Raw genomic sequence first — 22,590 nt, 5'->3', positions numbered from 1 at the left:
ATATATTCCTGAATATTATTTTGACAGTAATAGTTGATTAAAAAAATAAAACAACTAACCTGTATAAGTGTGGAGACGGGTTGACTCCCTAATATAAATCAGATACCATAATATCATAAGGTTACACTTCCCAATGTATTATAATATTTTGGTATTTCTATAATTTTTAACAATGCTTCGATGAAATTAAAATAAAATTTAAGTGTTAAAATGTTTTGGGGTATATATTAATGATAATGAATATATACCAACAAAAATAAATCAACATATCATAATTAGATAAAATTGACTATTGGAAATTTGTTATTCTAAAATGAAAATCACTTTTCTTTGTGCGTCAATCGCGCACGTGTAAACTACTGAAAGTATCTATGAGACTATGCAATCGACTCTGATCCGTAGGTTATAGGCATATTCATTTTTAGAATTCCGTTAATTCTTCCATCTTTTTTTATTTAATGCCCAGCCAAGCGGGCGGCTATGAGCCAGTCTTATATAAATTAGCCTTCGCAGTTCAGGCGATTCGTGTCAAAAGTTTATTGACTGAAACTATACGCCACGGGTATCGAATAACGCATCTCGTGATAATGCAACAAAAAGGATATGAAAAAAAAATGCAATAAAAACTTTGCTTCGTGATGCCATAACTTGACAAAATATTTTGTGGGCAGTCGCGTAGAAAAATACCGTGGGTCTTAAACAGATTCGTCGCGAGCCTATTTGAGATGAATGGAGGTCTTCCGGTCACGGGCGTGCATCCGGTCCGATTCGTCCGGCGAGATGCAACAGAACCTGGAACTGGTACTATTTGACAAACGAATCGAGGGTCTCGGTTAGATTTGTTATGTAAAAAAATATTTGGTTGCGATTCGTGTTGCCCACACTAAAAAGTGCCAATTAATGGATGCCCTTTAACACTTTGAGACACTAAGCTACAAAGCTTAGTGTCTCAAAGTGATAACATTTGATACAAATCAAATGTTATCACAGCTTAATTCCCAATTTATTATGCTAAAGTAGTTTTTAAATCATCATTTGTAATTAAGATATCGATGTGAAATAAGTAGTAAAACTTACGTAGTTACTTTAATTTTTCTTCCCTAAATACAATTAGAATCATTGACAGCATTTTTTTTTATTTAATCTCGTAATTCCAAAATGCTTTAAGAGCTTCTCTATATAGTAGAAAACAAAGTCGCTCCTCGCCGTCTGTACGTTTAGATCTTTTAAATTGCCCAATTTTAATGAGGTTTTCATGAATAAATAGAGTATTCAAAAGTCTTTATAAGTATGGAAATTTCATAAACAAACAAAACGTAAAATCCCATTATCATATTGTTAAACTATTTCAAGAAATGTTCGTTCTCTTATCGGAAAATCCTTTTTAAAAGCCTCATATGAACAAAATAGTAAAATATTAGTTTTAAAAATAATATGTATATTAAACACATTATAAAAATTTTAAAATTGTTCTTCTTTTTCTATTTCCGCTCCTTATATATAGTAATAAACTATAATAGCATTGAATTTATAAGTACCTACATTATACTAACAATACCTACACGTGTATCGTGTTGTATTACAATCATTGGCTATGTGTGGTTGCTCATGTGATTTGTTGTCTGTGATAAAATTACTTATTGGTTCCACTGTGACCATGAAAAAATTGACTTAAAGTTTTAATGTGAAATTCAATCTCTCAATAGAGGTTATACAACTCGAACATCAATATCTCAATATTGGACATTTCAGAAACACATTGTTAATAAAGATTTTTTTTTATTAGACTATTACTACTTTGAATTCTTACCAATTGATACAAAGATTTGTTGTCATTTTTAGCACTGTTTTGAAAAATGTATGTTAACGCTCGTTTTAATATGTAAAACAAGAAAGAAAACATTCGTTCTACCCCTTACCGACGACAGCCAATATATCATACAAACCTTTACGACAAAAATTGAGTACCTAAACATTTTAATAAAATATGTTATTGTTTTCTTATAGGTAAATTATATGCAGCACTGGGCAGGCGAGGCGGCAGAGTGATCGGCAGCGATCTGCAAAGCGGCTCCGCTTCGTTCAGAGTGCAAGCGCTCATGCCCGTCGCCGAGAGCTTCAAATTCGCGCTTGAACTGCGCACGCACACGTCAGGGCTGGCCGCGCCCCAACTGATGTTCAGCCATTGGGAGGTAATGTTATAAATTCATCATCATTATTATCTTGATGAAATCAGTAAACTTAGAATTAATTTAAAATTTATTTTATTCTTTACTAGCGATTCGCCCCGGCTTCGCGTGGATGTAATGCTGCCACTATAAATATACTACAGGATGTCTTACAACGTTCACAGTTTTTCAGTCGTTAGACAATACAAACCGCAATGTTCCTGCGTTTTAAATCTGTAATATCTTCAAAAAAAAAATATTCATTTAAATTACATTCTGAAAAGGTTCATATTCATCTATATTAAATGCACAATGTATTTAAGGTACTTTATTGGCTAAGAATTAATGCTGTATTGATGAGAATAGCTTCGGAAATAAGCTATTTTTTCTCGTAAAAAGTAAAGGATTTAAATTTTTTTTTGTGGTTTATCCCTAAGAGACAGACATTGCGGAATTTTTTGAAAACCTTTAAGGTGTACAATACTGTAGTACATTATTTTGATCTATCTCATAGGGTTGTGACAGCATTTGCAATGTAAGCGCAATAAATGTGTTTATTTACGACATCACTTTGGAAACCTGTAAAATTATCAGTGCTTCACTACTATATTGTGCATGTGTTATACATAATATAAACCTTCCTTTTGAATCAATCTGTCTATTGCAAAAAACCGCACTGTAATGGTGATATAAGTATATTTGCAAAGTTAGTTTGATTATCTTGAAATCGTATTAACACACTAAAAGGAATGATTTTATAGGTCAAGTACGACTTACTACGACAATTTGGGGCTGCAAATAATAACTATTCGTCTTTAATCTTTAATCATTAAACATTCACTACTTTAATTTATTTATAAACAAAATGGTTTGATACGTGTTAATGCTATTTTTCTACTTCAGGCGTTACACAGGATAAATGCGATATATATCATAATTATATAACTTTATGTTGGGTAAATAGGGCTTTGTAATCCCTCATCGATCATATTATTGATCATTCTACCGTCCAATAATCATTGGTATGGCTGTGTCCCGGCTTAAAGGCAGAACTTGCCGGTGCAATTACACTCAAAACGAACGTAACGTCTCAGCATTCATAGTCAGCAGTTCAAAGATTAAATTATTATTATTATCTAATATGTCTAACTCTGTCAATGGCTTTCGCAGTTGTGACCTTGTCATCAGATGATTATTAGTCTGTCAGCCCTTATTAAATAAATACAAAGAAAATTGTAATTGATTACTCGTGTTATTTGACTAGTGATCATTTTCTTTTTATATGTTTTTAAACAACTAAATATTAAAAAAACGAATACCATGAATAATATTAACCACTATAACAATTATCTCGTTTTGTTACAGGTAATTGACATTGACCCATTCTGGAGACCTAGGACAGAAGAAGAGTACTTGCATTGGGGAGAGAAATGGGATGGCGTGAACAGAGCCAAGGCGTACATGGACTCCGTAAGGACTAGGAAAGGGCTTGCAACTGACAAACAACTCGTGCAGCACGCGGAAAAGCAAAGAACATTGTCCAAGAAGAAATAATACACCTCTTATTGCAACTACATAAAGTCTCATTTGGAACAAAATATTATACGAAGTTTGGCCAAATTGTATACAAGATAGCAATGTGTTGCCGTTCTATTTAAAACGAAACTTAAAACTAACGTATTGTTAAATTTTAAATATGTATCTTCCTCAAAACGCATTTTTGTAATTTTTATGTATTTCCTCATACATAGTTTATTTTTAAAATGATTGTTAATGTTATTAAAATTTAATAAAAAAATTATCTATATAATGTTGGGTTTTCATTTATTTTATTATCCTCAAATAGATTATTATTCACGGAGGTTTTTCTATTATCCGCTTTATTCCACCACGCCGCTAGATGGCGCTGCAGCGTATGAAGTTCTGTAACTTAATACCTATATATTACACAGACAAAACTTTTTCCGGATTAAGTAGCTTAAAGACGTAGATTCACATTTGTCGTCCACACCTGTTTATAAAATAAATATTGTTTTGTTTAGCTGTAACGATTTTTTTTATATTTTAAAACAGACGAAATTTTTCAGAAAATGTATCACAATGGTACACAAATAATAAGCATTATCAGTACGCTTTATAATTTCTTATTCTAAAACCACTTAAGTTGGTGATGATATAATAAAACAATTATATATATTCAATAAAGTCCTTTATCTATTATTTACATAAATTAACAAACAAATTCCAATCATATATACAAAATGACCGCATAACAAAAACCTTAACAATATCTAGAAGAAAACATTAATCACCGATTGAATTAGATTGCACTAAACTACCGTCTGCCTATAACAGTATTAAATTAAATTAAATAATAGTATAAAAAAAAAAAAACAAAATAAATAAAATAAATGCCAAAACTATTTCCATCCAAAAGCCATAAAAAAAATATAAGATCAAAAAATAAAACTTTTTAATTTACGTCACTGAGTTTCTTAATTTGACATAACATTAATTCATACATTAAACATTTCAACATATAATAAAATTATTAGACAGACGGATTGATAAAATCCTTATCCAAAGCATTAAAATTACAATACTTTGTAATCATTCGTACATCATAACTATAATAATTTACAACATAGTAAATGATTATAATTATTAATATAGATGAAAATAACATTTCCATTAAGCCGAAAATATGAATTCCAAATAATCCTATCTAACACTGCATATTGTACAAACTGCTAACCTAACTACGTGATACCTTCCCTAATCTAGCATTGTCTTTGGCAAAAATATTTCTGACTTACATTGAAAAAGCTAACTTTTATCTCTGGACACATATACGCACAACAGCATTTTAAGAAATAAATGTTCATGCAGTATTTTTAACAAGGATTTATTTTTATTTCAGGCAACAATTATGATTGCGAAAGAAGCAGATTATAAATAATTATGTATTGATGTTTTCAGTTTGCGTTCACAACAATGTGTCGTGTAGAGATAATGTCATTGTAAACAGCCTAATATACCAGATTTGCTATATAGTTACGTTAGATGCGTCAAAGATGTAGTGACAAATACTTTGGCACCGCTGGTAACATGTATGAAAACACAAGTGTATGAATTAGAATACGTTATAGAATATATTTAAAATGTGTTCTATATTTAGTGATTATCAATTTTATAATTTACAATAAAAAAAAAATTTACCCACCTAAATAATGTTAAACAATTTTGTTATTAAATAAACAGGGTGATTATTTTTATGCTTTAGATTCTTCTAGATTTGATCAAAACAACCATGAACGTCCAATCAAAGAGACGATTATCATAAATTCACTCATGCAACTTTTCACAATAACAACAAATCAGTTGTCCGTACATATTCATTATCTGAAGCGGTTTCTACAATGAATATAAGTACATCTATCATAGTACCAAAAACGTATAAGTTGAGCGTTACTAAAGACTAGAATAAATTATATACTATGAATCTGCACCGGGCCACGACTTTCGATTGCATTGATTAATATATTAATTAACTTCGAAAATAAAACTTAATTACCACTATAAACTCAGTTTAATTCGAATACAATGAAAATAATGTTTATCTATTCGCTAAATTTGTCAAATATTAATTATAGGATGCAATCAAAAAACGAGCAAGAAAAGACTAAGTGAATACTAAAATGCCCGCTTCCACCTTAATTAAATACTTAAAAATAAATGTACTAATACCAGCGCTACATACAATGTATCCGCAATAACAGAGACAGCTATTCGTTATTACGTATTGGCAAGAAGTATTTGTTTTTTTTTGGCAAACCATTTAGTTCAAAATCATTTTATGCGTTCATTAGAATCAGAGCCTCTTCATTATTGTCCTGTTCCATATAATTTTCAAATATCTAAATATTTCATATTCTCGTTTGTTAAAATTTTATAGTTCGACTTTATTTCAAATAAATTTAGATATATTTTAGTCGAATAGCTCTGACTATATTTGTTCAGGAATGTTTTTAGTACCTAGCACCGCCACCTTTTGGTAAAGTAATTTCAATTATAAATGCTCTCTGGTTTCACGTTAAAATGTTGCTTTGTTTTTCGATTTCATAAAACTTTTTAAATTAAAATAATAATAAATTATATTAAAATATATAAACATATATATATAAATTCCATGTTTACTATTAAATTAACATTAGAATCGTTTTTTTGGTAATCATATAAAGGCAAAAAAATGTATTCATATAAATAGTATTTAATAGTCAAGCAACATTTTAAACCCAATTCCCAAGATAAAAGAAAGTAGGTAATTAATCGCCACGTATAATATTGACTACTGGGCCAATATGATTGTATTTACCCTAACGTCGATTCTATTGGCCAATCACCCTTAACCTATCGTGTTTGACACATTCTATATGACCTAGCATCGCCTTATAGGCTTTTAATTGGTTTCGCCGTTGCTCTTATATACAAAATCACAATTTTAAACAAGAATTCTTTGGATATACATAAAATTAACTTTACACTTAACATAATAGAATATAAAATTCTAAATCAACAAATAATCACAGTATTCAAAAAGAGGACTACATAACGGTAGAACTAAAAAGCTTTTGCGATTACATACTGTTTAAAAGCAGGTACTAATTTGGGTTAAAAGAATACCGTTTAAACAGAACCACTGAAAATCCACGAAGAATTTAAAATGCACTAGTTTAACATATCACTGGTCCTTGATTGCATTTCACCCCCCCCCCCCTCTCTTCCCTTAGACCACTATCACCACATCACTCGGGGTTCCAGTGCGCTAACTGAACACCGTCTCGTTGGGCACGTCGAGGTTGATGTCGGCGGCCGCTTGCGACATGTCTGTGAGTATCACGCCCGATAGCGCCTCCAGTGACTGACGCACCTGCATAAGGAAATACAAATCAGGTTAGCCGTATACATGTTTAGTTTGTTATAAAGAAGTATCACCACACAATTCGGACTTTGTCAAATTAGTACAGCTCTTACTTTTAATAAACCACGATTAACTATTTTAATTTCTTTATCGGTAGTATTAGTGAGTAGCATGCAAGACTGAAGTTGAATTTAAAAATTTCGTTCCGGATAAGAAGAACTAGTAATACAATAGTGGTATTGTGAACAAACGCCCAATAGTCACACGGAATCCCGTGCTCCGCGCAAGGACGTAAAACTGTAAATCCTGTGATTGATCTTTCTCTCTCTCTCTCTCTCTCTCTCTCTCTCTCTTTATGTATGTCTTGCCGTCTTTTTAATCTATTACATCAGCTTTCAAAGTTCATGTACATCCAACCCTTTTGTTAACTCTACATTCTTCTTTTAATCGATCCATCCTAACATTATAATATAACATGATTTGTTGATGTTTATGATGCATCTGACAGCCCACTCTATAATCCTCAAAATCAAAAAAAATGGTAAGGGGAATACATATAATCCAAACGTAACACGGGTATACGCTCAGGGCATAAGTTAGATACGAATCTCCGAATAGCAGCAACAGAGAAGCAAACGACATACCTTGGCGAGCAGCAGCAGGTTGGTGGTGAGGAAGGCGTGCAGCTCGGCGGCGGCGCGCCCGTGCAGCCGCGCGCGCCACCGCACCAGCTCCGAGTACAGCTCGTCTCCCGACACGTCCTCCTGCAACACACGAGCCCCGTGCTACACTCGACATGTGAACGGAGCGGAACGCACACGTAGTTTGACGAGTTCAACCCCTAAACGCAAATACCTGACTGGATGTGTACTAAATAGACTATTAGACAGAGCAAGTGGGTCACTATAATAAGCGATCATGTACAAACCCAAGCAAACTCCATAAATGCGCTGACAAAAATGAACTCCGAATGTTATATCATGGGTATCATGTCTAATGTCATTTATTACGTAAGTATGTTTTAAAATCTCCAAGATTGTCGTTAAGGAATTATTTTCTTAGCTTTATTTAACTTCCTCTCGTTTGCATGTGTATTACTGTTTCTAATGTGTGTGTTCCCAGTACGTACGGGGGGGGGGGGGCGTAGTGTGGTTAAGGCAACTCACGCGCGGTTCGTTCGCGGCGTAGAGGCGGTAGGCGAAGTAGAGCGCGGAGCAGCAGAGCAGCAGCGCGAGCGCGAGCAGCAGCGCGTGCCAGCGCGGCGCGCGGCGCGGCGGCGCGGCGCCCGTCAGCAGCGCCGGCTGGATCACGGCCGCGCCCGCTGCATTTCAAAGTAAAACAATTACAGACTTATGTAAACCATCTTAAAACGTCACTCGCTATATACTTTGTACGAATAACTTTGAAATAAACTAAGTTTCAATAAATGGTTCTCAGTTAATGTACAAGCACTGATGTTTATAAGAGGTATTTTTTTGGAAATTTCATTACTAGACGTCTTTTAGGAGCTCAAGAAATTGATAAACGTCGAACGTCTTAGTAAATACTCAAGCGGCAGAAATCCATCCGATCTAAGGAGACTTTTCACTATATTAACTGACTTAACTGAAATTAAGCTTATGAAAACTGATCAGTTCTCGCTTTGGTTCCTCAATCTTCGCTTAAGATTATTATTAACGTGAATACGTTAGTCACTGGCTTTGCCTTTTATTTTGCCTGTCGTTCCAACACTAACAAACAATGAATGCAAAATGCAAGAAAATGATTTTACAATAAAATATTCAGTTGTTACTGTTGCCATACCAGCAGCGATGATAGCTTCAGGTTCAGGTCTAAGAGGTACTGAGGGAGCATCTATGTGGTCTGCTCCTCCTGAACTACTGTCGTCTTCCGGGGAGTATTCTGATGCTTCGACTTCCGATGTTCGGAGTTCCTTTGGAATAAATAACGATATATTATGTATCAACAACAACTAAAATATTCTTGAAATTGGTTGTAAATCACACCTTTTGACATAATCACACCCCCGGTGCGAGACCGTAACTTTTGCTAAAATGCAACTTTTCAGGAGAAGCATTCAAAACTTTGACATTGTCCAAGCGTCGCCGTGATTCGCGCCAAAACCAAAATGATACTCACGCTATCTTACGGAAACTATATGTACTACGAAAGTAAGGTTATTAGTAGACACCAAGTAAATGGTTTCTTCGGGACACTTATTATGCATTTAACTCATTTTTGCAAGAGATGGAATATTTTCTTATAATAGCGTGTTTTTTTAAAGCATATCCCTCAATCTCGGACAAAAATGTCTCAACCTCATGTAGCGGAAACCAACTCACCAGAAAATGCATTGCCAATCCTCATTGTTATAATATATATAGTACAGTAAAAAATAGATGTTGAGTTGACGAATTGTATGTTACGAAAGAATAATCAACCAATCTGTGGACCATTTTCATTTGCATAAGACATTGAAAATTCACTTAAACTCAATAATATTCTCACTTAAATATAAATTAACAAGAATATATCTTGACCGAGAATTTTAAAACGATTTTAAATAGCATGAAGTCGTTATTAAATTATTAGTTGTCAAAGCTCAAAATGAATTTAAAAAATTTAACCTTGCGAATATACTAGAACTAATGTGAATGTTTTATTTTAAACATGATATAAGACTTTATAATTATATAAAAAACGGCGTCACCGCAAGGTCTCCGACATGTTATTGTATCTTTATGATTGCGTGTAAAAAATGCCTGTGAAATATTTTACGAGGTAAGTCGCAGAAGCAATTTCCCTTGCTAAAACTTATAACATTGATAAATATAAAATCATACTTTAAATATAACTACAAAGCTTAAAACCTTGTTTACCGATATTCGATAAACAAGGTTTTAAGGTTTCTATAAAATGCAATCTTATAGGAGTTCCACAGGGTATGACGCTTAGACCAATATTTTACAGTTTATATAAGGGTGATAAAATTATTGTATCATAAATTACTTACTTCGGGTTTAGGCACGGTTAATTCATCAACTCTGTTTGCCTTCCATACGAGCATCATAAGTTTGTAGGTTGAGTCGCGCGACAGCAACGAGCCGAAGACGTGACGCTCGTCGCGCGTGCATACTCCTACCGCATTTGGTATTATACGGGCCACCTTCTCCTTAGTTATACGAAGGACGGACGTCGTCGGAATTAGTAACTGGAATTATAAAAAAAAAATACAATTTTTACATTGTAAAAATAAACTCATATTCATAAAGTTATCTAAAATAATAATACAAAAACATTCTCATGAAAACTATTTCTTATTTGCTCTAGTAATGGATTCAAAGTACATACCAAAATCAAAAACTACACCGTAAACTGTTCGCAGCCAAGAAATATTTATATAATTCTTTTACTAACTTCAAGGTTAAGATTCCGTTGAGAGTAAATCAGTTGTGTAATATCTATATCAGTCTTAAGGTTAAGGACATCAAGTCCCATTGGAAATAGTTACAACAAATCCATGATCACGACATAGCTCGAACTTAACATATAACTTAACATAATACATATATTTCATAGTTAGTTATTAAAACATATATACTTGGCTAATTTTAAAAGAAAAGTATTAATAAACTATGAATACACAAATTTTCTTAGAACACTTATTGAGTAATGGTCGTAATTTGCAGCAAGCATGTGTTGTGTGACCCACTAACTCATTTCGAATTATGTATTCACTGAAATAGAACATTTGCTGTTACTAAAATCCTATTAATTATTTATCTCAATTAATCACTCTCAACAACTTCAAATTATGAAGCAACTCGTTCACCTTGATTTGTATAAATCGATAGAAGCTTCGTATACTGTTTAACGCATATTTTTACACTAAATTTTTGTGTTTAAATGCAAGGTTCTAAATCGCGCTAATGTTTTTTTTTTCGCAATGTATATAAAACGTTACGACTTTTCTAAACAGTAAAAATCATTTTTTGCACTAAATTTTTGTGTTTAAATGCAATGTTCTAAATCGCGCTAACGTTTTGTTATCTGCAATATAGATAGGGTTACGATTTTCAAATATCTAAAATTGAGATGTCACTTTTGGAGAGTTTTAACATATAAATTATCACATGAAGATAACTAGTGACTACATTTTGTATCGTGAATGTAAAATATAAGCTTAGTAAGCTAAATAACCGAATTAGTACCAATTCATACATATAACTAAAAAAAAGAGAAATAATCACATCGTTAGAAATATAAATGTTTAATATCGAAATAATTGATTTATATCGACTAGCTTACCTTGGTCACATAGCCAAAGACGTTTGAATAGAAAGCGAAATAGTTCTTCGTAATATACAGATGTCCTTGAAGCAACAGATCACCGACCAGGGCGCATGAATAATCTGAAAGATATGATTACTATTTAAAAAAAAACATCATTATGTTCGAAGATTTGAGTAGAGTATATAAATTAACTAGTTACTTGATCATGTTTTAAGTACTCCTTTTCTGTATCCCTGACAATGTATACTCTATTCCAACCATAAGAGGAGAAAAGCCAAATAAACAACATTTGACAGCTTATTGGCGCATAGCATTGGTCGAGAGCTTGATTAATCTATGATATTCACTACGGATTTGCGAGAAAAGACGTTTTCAACGTCGTCGAAACTGTTATCGGGATTTTGGAAGTATAATTAAAGTGGAAATAAGTAGTTAAGTGTTATAGTATAGTATTATAATTAAATATACATTAATCATAAACTCTTAATAGTGCACAATAGATCTGAGTTATTAGCAAATCGCATACAATACGTAAAACAGAAGTTTGATTATCTTTTTTCCTACTTACATTGGAAATTCCATAAAAGGAAATGTTCATGATGGTTAAGTAGGTAAGACGTGAAGTAAAGAGACGGAGGGGGTACCGCTGGTTTTTAGTGGTTATTACGGTGTACTAGGTCGCACTAGGCGTCCTGGGCATCATACATACCCCACTCCAGTTTATGTGGAGGAAACGCGTAATGCGTCTTTAAAGCGTAACAAACCAACTCACTTTCGCATTTATATTATTGGTTATAATTGTAATTTATTACAATAACTTTGTACTTTAATTTGTTGAAAAGCGTAACTACTGAGTCTAGCTATTTTTCAGAGACGATAATTTTACATCTAGTACAAATAGAATGACTGATTAAAAACTCCCAAGAGCCTGTAGTATAATTTATTTTGATTTAAATCGACGAATATACCGATCCTTTATGAGCCATTTTAATTAACAGCATAACATTTAGATTTCCAAAGAATTATGGATATGAACGGAAACCAGTATATTTATTTACATAATCAAAAATTCACTATTTTATATAGTTTTAATATAATTATCTTAAATTATATAATTCTATAGACCAGTTAGTAGATATTATATCCATTTCACTTAGTGGTAGGGTTTTGTGCTAGCTTGTATGGGTACCATCTACTCATCATACATTGTTGTGTTTCGTTTTGAAGTGTGAGCAAGCCAGTGTAAATACAGGCACATAGGACATAACATCTCAGTTCCCAAGGTTGGTGGCGCATTGGTTATGTAAGAAATAATTAAAATTTCATTGTCCAATGTCTATGGGCAGGGGTGACCACTTACCACCAGGCCCATTTGCCCGTACCCTTACCGATTCCATCAAATATTTAAACTCGTATATTACAAAGTTGTATTTATATTTTTTTGTGTGACGTAAGCAAAATATTTTTATGTTAATGAATAATTCGATTCACTACAAGATCACTACGAACATCAGACCTCGAAACGGTATCATAATTAAAATATTGGACCAATGGCATATTGACATTCAAATCTCCTGATCTTTCGAAATATGAAAGTCAATGAACGTTCGAATTTTTTGGTAAATAATTACGATTCAACTACGTCAAACTTTTGACCAATCTACTTTCGTATATTTATAGTTTATATTTTTTAGTTAAATATATTTTTAATTTTGGCTTCAAATAAATTCAAGTGTTATATCTTAAGACAAAGAAAAGCTAAGATAATATAAGCTAAATATACTAATAATTTCATATAAAACTGTAGTCTTAGATTCGCTAATAATACGCGAGAGCAGGACGCCGTCTTAGTCTTACGATACGGCGTAACGTAGCCATGCTCTTATCGATGCATCGCGAAAATAAATCAAGGAAACATTTATAATATATAAATCACATTTATAAAGCATGAAAGATGAAAATTAAATTGGCTATCAGACAATTTTTAGACGTTATTAGACGAATAAATTTGAAGCTTAATTTATTTAAAAGATGTTGTTGAAATTAGTTCTGAAAATGTTGCTAAGGAAATATTAGTATAACGTAATACTTGAATAATGAAACTCATTACATTAGGATAAACTGGTAATAAAATAAACATATATTAATCTGGAAATTGCTTACAATTGAGCACACGTTCTTCAGGCCCGACCTGCGGGAAGTGCCTCTGGAACTTCTTCTGTCGGGACTTACTCGGCTGCTTGCCATCCTTGGCCTCATCACCCGACGCCAACGCCGAAACGCGCACCGATGGCGCCGAGCCCGACAACGGCTTCACTGCATGTCTGGAAGACAAAGAAATAAAATATTATAAATTGCGACTAGTGATACAAATTAATTTAATAAATTGTAGCATTTAATCTCCCGAAAAATGTAAAATTAATATTCAATTTAGGTGTCTGATGTAAATTCCTCAAAAATTAAATTCCTATTAAATTTAACCAGCACTGTGTTAGTTTAGGCACAGTTCTAGCAGATAGTCCGATATTCTCCTCAAGATCTCATGACTTTTTAACAAAAATAACTGCCTGTAAACGTCTGACTGCCGGACTGACACCTCCTCATCCTCCAATTTTTAGGGAAAAGGCTTGGAGCTTACATAATTTTTAAATATCTGAAAGATACCTGTCTGCGCAGGATTCACCCTCTCATCAGATATATTACCGCCAAACAGCAATATCTAGTATTGTTGTGTTCCGGTTGAGCCATTGTAACTGTAGGCACATGGAACATAATATCATAGCTCCCAAGGTTGATGTCGCATTTGTGAAATGTAAAGAATGTAATATTTCTTTCAAAGCTAAAGAATATGGACGCTGGTGACCACTTACCATCAAGTGACCCATTTCAGCCAATCAAACTACCCATTACAAAAAAAAAATCACACCAAGTTTGCAATCAACGATAAAAAAGATACACTATCTAAAAAGTGATATCTTAATAATTTGATTCGAAAACTCTGAAAGATTATAGTTGTATCACACAGTTGTACAATTGACCTGTATAATTCTTATCATTGTTATAACTTGTCCGTCTCTCTATAACGATATTAATTTAATATTAATGAATCTTTCCACTGTAATAGGAACTAAATATTACTGATCAAACATAACAATCTTCCAAATGTTATTGTCAAAATTGTCTATTTTTATAAAATTCGGTATAGAAAATCTATCGCTGAGATATTATCTTTCGATATCTATTCGAGTTCTGATTAACTAAAATTTAAATTAGACATCAAGTTTTAAAAATATTTATTTTTTATAAAATGCGGAAGAGTAAAACATTTGTATTTCGTCTTTTAGATTTTCATTTTAGGTGATATATATTTTTTTATATATCTACTATATTTCGATATAGTCTCAACATTGTGATGGATTCAATTCACGATATTTTTTTATTACATCGCTGCTTCTAGATTCAGCCGCAGGTCGCGGTAAATATACTTATGACATATTTTGTAGGAAATTGCTTATAATAGTCACCTTGGCCAGTATCAGAGACATAGTAAAAATTTCACGCACATCGTGGTGCCAATCACGGGAGCTAAGATACTTTCCCTACTTAGAACCCTACTCACAATGCCAAACAGAACACAGACAATATACCAAATATACTCTGCAGTAGAAAAACAACTAGCCTATTGCAACAACATAGATTAAAATACATACTTTTTCAGAAGAAAAACACCCATTTCTCGTAAATGGCACAAGACTAGTCGAGACCTCGATGCGAGCAACTGACCAAAAACCGTGTTTACTCCCGGTTATATGCATTCAGAATTGATATCCCGTAACGAAAACAGGAGAAAGCCGAGCAAATATAAGTCTTATTGTTGAGAAAAAGGCAAGGGCACCGTCGATCCAAATAAATAAAACATGTATGACGGTGAGACGTACGCAAGTTATTGCATTTTAATACGACATAGATAGAAGCACTGTTATGCCACTTTACATTAACTGGAAATAGAACTTTTTACATAACAGAATCAAATGTTTTCCGATACATCCGGAAAAAAATATTTCTCCGTTCTATTTTCAAAGTAATGAGATCACGTAAAAATTCATACATCTCGAATGATAACCTCGTATTTTATTTACGTATAAACCAAAATTTATTATAAACAAACTTCAATATCCATACAGATACTGCAATAAACTCGCTAGTCTTATACGAATTCGACTGTTGTTGTAAATTCTCACCTATTTTTCTTTACATAAATTACAATTTAAAGTATTATTCTGGTTGATTCACTTTATAAACTGATTTTTATTAAATTTTAACACATTATGAATAAGCTCAAGGTTTCGAGCCCAGGTGGAACAGGGGCACACGTGAATCTTAAACAAATACTCAATTAGTGTTTATAATTCCTTTTGTACATACAAAAAAAAATATGGTTTAGAAATCAGCTTATGTCAAATAATATACTGTAACATGTCAACTCGTTTTGGATAAACGTGGCGGAATAAGGTGTAAAACTCTTCTCCTCAAGAGGAGAGTAAGGCTTAACCTAGCAGTAGGACATTTACGGTTAATACTTTAAGCCCAAGATCTAATTAGGAATTGATAATTTTGTACATTTGTTACAAAATATTACCAAAACCGGTTATTTATCAGTTTCATTAATTCTATAATATACCAAATAGCTGTGTTTCCTTGTTATATAATTATATTATATTTATCTAATTGGTTAGATTTCATAATAAGTGCCTTACCCTAAATTTCGATTCGATAGGCTGCCTTCGCCACTCGACTCGTCCGAATACTCGAAAGATGCATTATCTACCATTGTTCTGATTGATATTTCACATCATCGGTAACAACGTGCACATCACACACTACTCTCTCACTTTACACATATTTCTTCTTGAATCTTGTGATTCTGATTGCCAAAACACGTGAAGATAATGTACGACACTCTCTCATCGTTCGAATAGATATATTTTCAATGATACAAGTTGTCATTCATAATTGTTTCAGGTTAAGCGTTTGATCAATGAATGTAGACCAAATGATACCTAATCTTCGACTGACGTATGCGAATAATGTAGTTGACCCCCATCTATCTTCAACGATAACATTAATAAAGTAAAACGTTGAAAATTCCGAAACATTACAAGAATGAATTACGACAAAATCCTTACATCACTTGTTTAAATATAAAATGATACGGTTAGCGAGGCAAACATATCGAAATTATATACTATTTTACAGTTGACGAACATAAAACAGAAAACACGTCCACGAGGCCGCTGATTCCAATTTATTCGTAATTATTCCATCACATCGCAATGACGAACAAACCGGTAATTCTATTCTTTTAAATTAAACTGAACTAGTGTCGATAATATTACGTATGAAAACACTAACTTCGGACAGAAGTAGCGTTCCGGCCGCGCTCGAGAGAACAACTGTTGATAGAATGCTTATGTACAACACGTATTGATTGTGTATCGAATACGCTGTAATTTATCGTCACAAACGATAAGATAGCGAAGGTCTAAACGAGGCGTAGCGAAATTAAACGCTATTAACGATTTAGCAAATGGTAAAATTAAAATTCTATGAAAATATAAAAACTCGACGAGACGACGACGACCTTTCCGGAAACGAGTTCATCGAACTTATAACGCCTCAGCGGCTTGAGGCCGGACCATGCGATAGCAGAGATACCGCGGACTTGACTTTAATTGACATCAAAAACAATATAGAGAGTGGGATGAAAATCGTACGATTGCTTTTGAACAATCACTAGAACCGACATTCACCTTCGATCCGTTACCGGTCGACAACGGTACAACACGCTAGTTAAGCAAATTCAGACTGCAAGATGCAGCCAGTACATGCGACAGCTGTTTGTAGCGAAATAAAGAGAAGTCGCTTATATACAAGGTACAGATAGCCCGAACAATGACACTGGAATCCGAGAAACGATTCATGATTACGATCGGAATATCGATTATTGCAATTTAATATCTAATTATAATTATTATATAATTGATAAGCAAGTTTAAGTTAACAAGAAAAATATATTATTATTTTCCTTATTGATAATTAAATATCTATCAATCTATTATATATTACCTTTATTTAACACAATCATTGATCCGTTTAATATGTTGAATTAATTTTATTTTAATAGAAAGATGGACATTATTATTCACTCGATAGTTGATCGAATGATCTTAATATGAAATGAATGCGATTATAATTCGTATTAAATAATCTTAAACTGTTCCAATTACAAATTGAATAATTATAATTTAAATGTTTTTTTTTTTTTTTAAACAATGCACGGGTACTCTCTAAAGTAATATTGAATAAGGTTTCATAAAAAAGATCGGCTTTAAGTTATTGTACATCTGTTATATATTTTTATCAATTCAGGTGTTCTTCGTAATATCACTCGCATAATTACTGGTTTTATACTGATACGAATTTTAAATCAATACCAAAGAAGGTACAGTAAAGTTATGGCCAATTTGACAAGTAGGAATCGCGTGTCGACGTTATTACTTTTTAACGTATACCGACGTTATAGTTTACTTATACTTTTTAAATGATGTTTTATTTCCTCGTTGTTATAATACACACTAATGTGCGAATACATTCGATAATCAAAGATTAATTGATCTTATAATTATTATATATGTTACTGTAAAAGCTCGAACTAAAGTAAATCTTAAGATTTTCCAGTAAAACCTAAGATTTACCGATAATGAATGGTAAATGTGTAAAACTTTGGGATTCGAACTTTTACCATCATTCACTTGGTACATCTCAGGATTTACATATTAGGTTAGGTTAGCTTGGAATGGTAAAAGTCCGAAAAAGTCGTCCCTTTATAATAAATACTTACATTTAGCAACTCATTTCATTAACTCTTAGGTTTTACTGGAAAATCTTAAGATTTACCTTAGTTCGAGCTTTTACAGTAACATATAGATATTTTATTATTCAAATGCTTCAAATACTATTTTCAGACTTAATTTTCATAGTTATTCTTATACTAAAACATTGATTACCTCTAATGCCACGAATGTTTTACACTATAAATGTGATTGAAACGACTATACTCAAAATGTTGTTGCTGTCGTTACCTAATCGCTTGAATCGAGGGCGGCCGGGAACATCAACATTATCTGTGTTGATTGAACAAATGGGTACAACCTTAGACGGGAAAATACTTCACAAATGGCATCTACCTTGCACTTACTTTAGTAATGTAGAATTAGTATCGTGTTCCCATTAAACAATATGTTAGAATAGGTAATTAGGTTGAATTTTGAAGAGTTTTTTCACTATTTTAGTCAGCTATTGCGACCCATTTTCCCATGTAAAAGGTTGACGTTTGATGCCACTTGTAACGTACTCTATTCCGAGGACACACTCGCGCCGATACGCAACACACACGTGACAGGCTACCTATTTTGTTACACACTAATTAAGATTAATTAAACTATACAGGAACATCAATATTGGTTTACAAAATTTCCATTATAACTATGTATACGATTACCTTATATATTCGAAACGCTTTTTGCGTATTTTATAAACTAACATTAAAAGTAAAGTATCCTACAGCTTGGCTTAGACTTGAGACTTTTCTCTCCTGTAGACGAGAAGGCATAGACCTTATTCCAGCATACTGATTCAAAGCGGGTAGATGGATACACATGTTTATGGCTTATGAAAATATACGATTCGGTTCAACCACTAAACCATCACGACAATCATAAAAAAATGGAACATATATGACATAATATTTATGTTTTTTAATGTCACATATTGCTTTTATTTTAATTTTAATTTCTTGAAAGGAACAAGGGAAAACTTTTTAGATCCTACAGGTGATCGGCGTAATGACGACATGTTTATATCTACATACATCTTGTCCACAATTTCTTGTCTTACCAATTTCTATCAAAGACGACCAGTGCCCACTTATAATCATATTAAAAAAAAAAAAAGATTTAACACAGAACGAACAAAAGTTATAAATGTGTGACGCAATACAGTCATAGATCGCAATTCTTAAATCGTACGTAGATCAATCATAAACGTCGTATTGCAGAAATTTTGCAACTTTTATTGCAATTTTTTATCAGCGCATGATATTGGAAAGAGACCACGAACCCGCAACATTGTCAGAGGTGATATTAGTAACAATAACGTGTTTTTCAATTTGTTGCGGTAATAAGTACTACATCCGTCTTTGTTTATCAATAAAGCGTATAGATCTGAGTGTCGTCAAAGTTATCTTGTGTTCTTTAAAAGAAGGATTCTAAAGACAAAACTATTCTATATATATACTATATTATCTCTGTTCTTGAGTGACTTCGGCGAGTGCAAGGATCCTTAGAAATGTGAAAAGTACCAAGACTATTCAGCTGGACAGCTAGTGCTTGCAGCCAATGACAAATACCCGCTGATCGGGGGCTGTACCTACTACGCCCAACGTCGTTCGACCCGGCATGTGACATTAATCAAATAACATTAGAGCAGTTTTTTTTTGTATAAGTAGAGTATTATAGCTTAAACGGTTTTTGATTGCAAAATAATAATATATCAATAATGTCGGGTGAAACGAACCGGATAATTGATTTAAAAATTTAAAGAGACTTTATACCTCATATATAATTTAAATAAAATTAGATAATGTACATTCGACTCCATAAATATGTCAAAATTGAATCTTTTCAATTTGCTGAAAAATATATTCTTTATTACTTCATACAATATCGACTGAACAAAGTTTTTTTTTAATCAGGCTTAAGAGCTTACTTTATCGAAACTAATCCCCAGCTAGAAAACTGATCTTTTTAATAATCGGATTGATCCAATTTTAGTTCTATTAAAGAATTCGGGCTTCGCCTAGCGAAATCCTTCATTCTGGTTTTTCCAGTTCAAAAACTTTAATGTAATTGTTTTTCCGCGCAGCCTGGTCCTGTACAATGCCATCCACGTATTTATGTGATTTTAAATACAGGCATACGAAGCTGCATGCGGAGACTAGTATACTAATAATTGTATTTGAACGTAAACTACGTAATAACGTATAGCTATTAACTAAAGGAAGCCTTAAAATCATTCAATAAAAATACTCGTAATAAAATAACTTCCGTGTGTATTTCTGGAGCACATAGCGAGACCTGGTTTTAATCTAATGGTCTAAAAGTACACAATACTCTTTCAAACTTTATATAATAAAAAAAAACGGGCCTCTATGTTAAAATAGTTATGGTGTACTGAAGTACTGTGGTGTATAGAAATATCGTATAAAAGGAAGAGTTTTAAATTTAAATTATTACATACGTATATTTTATTAAATTAATTTAAGTAGGTTAAATTCATTCACAATCAGTATTTTGTATACAATAAAATTGCTCCAATTATTTTGGAGATAATGAATCAAATATAAACAAATAAAATAATTAGGTTCATTTAATAAATATTGACAGTTAAATTTATCTAGTAGGTACTATAAAATATTCCATAGATATTTAAAAAAGACATCATGAAAGCAGCTAGTAATGACCTTACTTCGAGGTCAATCCACCCAATACCGCACGATTAACAACCAAAGGTTCTCAACTACTGTAAGAGTCATGAACCGTGTATAATTTCTTTTATTCAATTAGTTTTACTTTATGTGTCAAAGTGTAATCGATAAAAAAATTGCAATACAATTTTCGTACATATAAATTAATCTATTAATCATTTACGTAGGTCCCGAACATTAATTTTAATACTGAAATTTCCCCTATTCAATATAAGATGTTCATTTCAATTTATATATATATATCTGGTATAGGTAACTGTAACGCAGCTTGTTTATATCATAAATATAAATATAATTGATGTTCTTAATTACGGTACTATACAGATATTATCTATTCTAAACCAAACAATTATGATTATAGCAACAACATGAACTGACGTCAATTAATACATACAGATAATCTATTAGAATAAATCACTCGATACCTTCACGCAAGAATAACCTTTGAAAATAAACCAGATACATAAATGAAATATTAGAGTAGGAAAAAAGCATCCGTCGCTCATTTAGCAAAAGAAAATTTAGTAACAGTGATCCGACCAATGAAGTACCCACAACAAAACATATTTTTTTATATAAAAATACTATACATATAAATGAATTAAATTATTGAATTATCTCGCGGTTTTGCAAATATTTTGTAACAGTACTCTACGCCTGAACAAAGGCCTCTCCTGGATAATGAAATATACCAATAAGCTGCTTAGTATCTATGTGCTATAAATGTGGCACAATTTAATAGATATGATGTATATATATGTATATATATCAGTATCGTAATATCTCGCGATCTGTCATCGACAAACAAAAGATGAATTATACACAACGAATACATATGATATTGAAGTGATCTGAGCCCTCATTCGTTGGTTAAAATCTATATTTTTCCTATGCGTCATCTCCACCCACGATCAAGTTACTTCAGTTTAAGTTATCTACATAGTATAAGACATAGTCACTCCCCGCCGTCTGTACGCTTCGATCTTTAAAACTACGCAATAGATTTTAAAGCAATTTTCATCAATAGAGTAATTCCAGAGGAAGGTTTGTATGTAAAAAACATGAATATTTATAATAAAGCCAAGAATTTCAACTTTGCTAACGGAAAAAACAATATTTTTTCTTTTTATGTTTATTCTTCAACCTTAAATTTGTACCCATAGACATTTTTGTATAGCGATACGGGTCTAGTTTAATATAAATAGATAGATAGCTGCCAAAAATTTAAAAGACTGAAACATTTTATAAATTATTAGGTACATATTTCATTAATGTTTAGTATATATTTATCTGTTTTATCCGATTTTACTTTTAATAAATATAAGTAATCATTATTAATAACCTAAGTGTTTTTTATGGACAATATCCCAATTTCTTTCAAAATTGTAATCATTTGGAACAACATTTTAAGTAAAATGTTAAGTCGAAAGTGTTTGAAGTATCGGACAGTCATGATACGTCAGTACAGCACACTCAATGCATACGCGATGAGATATGCAAAAGTCGTGTCGCTTTAAGTCTGGACTACATAAAGGAAATGCATCTCCATTTGATAGTACCTTTTTTTTTCAAGTAGATAGACAGACAGAATGGGCCATCAGGTC

The 22,590-nt window shown here is 32.4% G+C and overlaps 2 protein-coding genes across 7 annotated transcripts in view; one reads left to right on the top strand and one right to left on the bottom strand.

Moving 5' to 3' along the window:
• LOC125067627 (elongation factor-like GTPase 1) overlaps nt 1–3,927 on the top strand; it is a 102,666-nt gene extending 98,739 nt beyond the window's left edge. For both annotated transcript variants that reach the window (XM_047676320.1, XM_047676319.1), the window contains exons 10-11: nt 2,008–2,192; nt 3,534–3,927. In XM_047676320.1, coding sequence (XP_047532276.1) covers nt 2,008–2,192; nt 3,534–3,722 — 374 coding nt within the window. In that variant the 3' untranslated portion in view covers nt 3,723–3,927. The remainder of the gene's footprint in view (nt 1–2,007; nt 2,193–3,533) is intronic.
• Nucleotides 3,928–4,604: 677 nt separating this feature from the next.
• LOC125067612 (GRAM domain-containing protein 2B-like) overlaps nt 4,605–22,590 on the bottom strand; it is a 61,217-nt gene continuing 43,231 nt past the window's right edge. For 4 of the 5 annotated variants that reach the window (XM_047676280.1, XM_047676284.1, XM_047676285.1 and 1 more), the window contains 7 exons: nt 13,546–13,706; nt 11,398–11,501; nt 10,103–10,300; nt 8,893–9,022; nt 8,256–8,410; nt 7,734–7,874; nt 4,605–7,098 (listed from right to left, as the gene is read on the bottom strand). In XM_047676280.1, the coding sequence (XP_047532236.1) occupies nt 6,994–7,098; nt 7,734–7,874; nt 8,256–8,410; nt 8,893–9,022; nt 10,103–10,300; nt 11,398–11,501; nt 13,546–13,706 (994 nt within the window). In that variant the 3' untranslated portion in view covers nt 4,605–6,993. The remainder of the gene's footprint in view (nt 7,099–7,733; nt 7,875–8,255; nt 8,411–8,892; nt 9,023–10,102; nt 10,301–11,397; nt 11,502–13,545; nt 13,707–22,590) is intronic. The other variant, XM_047676282.1, reaches the window with a different exon arrangement.

The sequence above is a fragment of the Vanessa atalanta genome, chromosome 12 (assembly GCF_905147765.1).
Source record: "Vanessa atalanta chromosome 12, ilVanAtal1.2, whole genome shotgun sequence".
NCBI lineage: Eukaryota > Metazoa > Arthropoda > Insecta > Lepidoptera > Nymphalidae > Vanessa > Vanessa atalanta.
The sequence above is the reverse complement of the archived record's forward strand: the minus strand, read 5'-3'. Positions and strand labels throughout refer to the sequence as shown.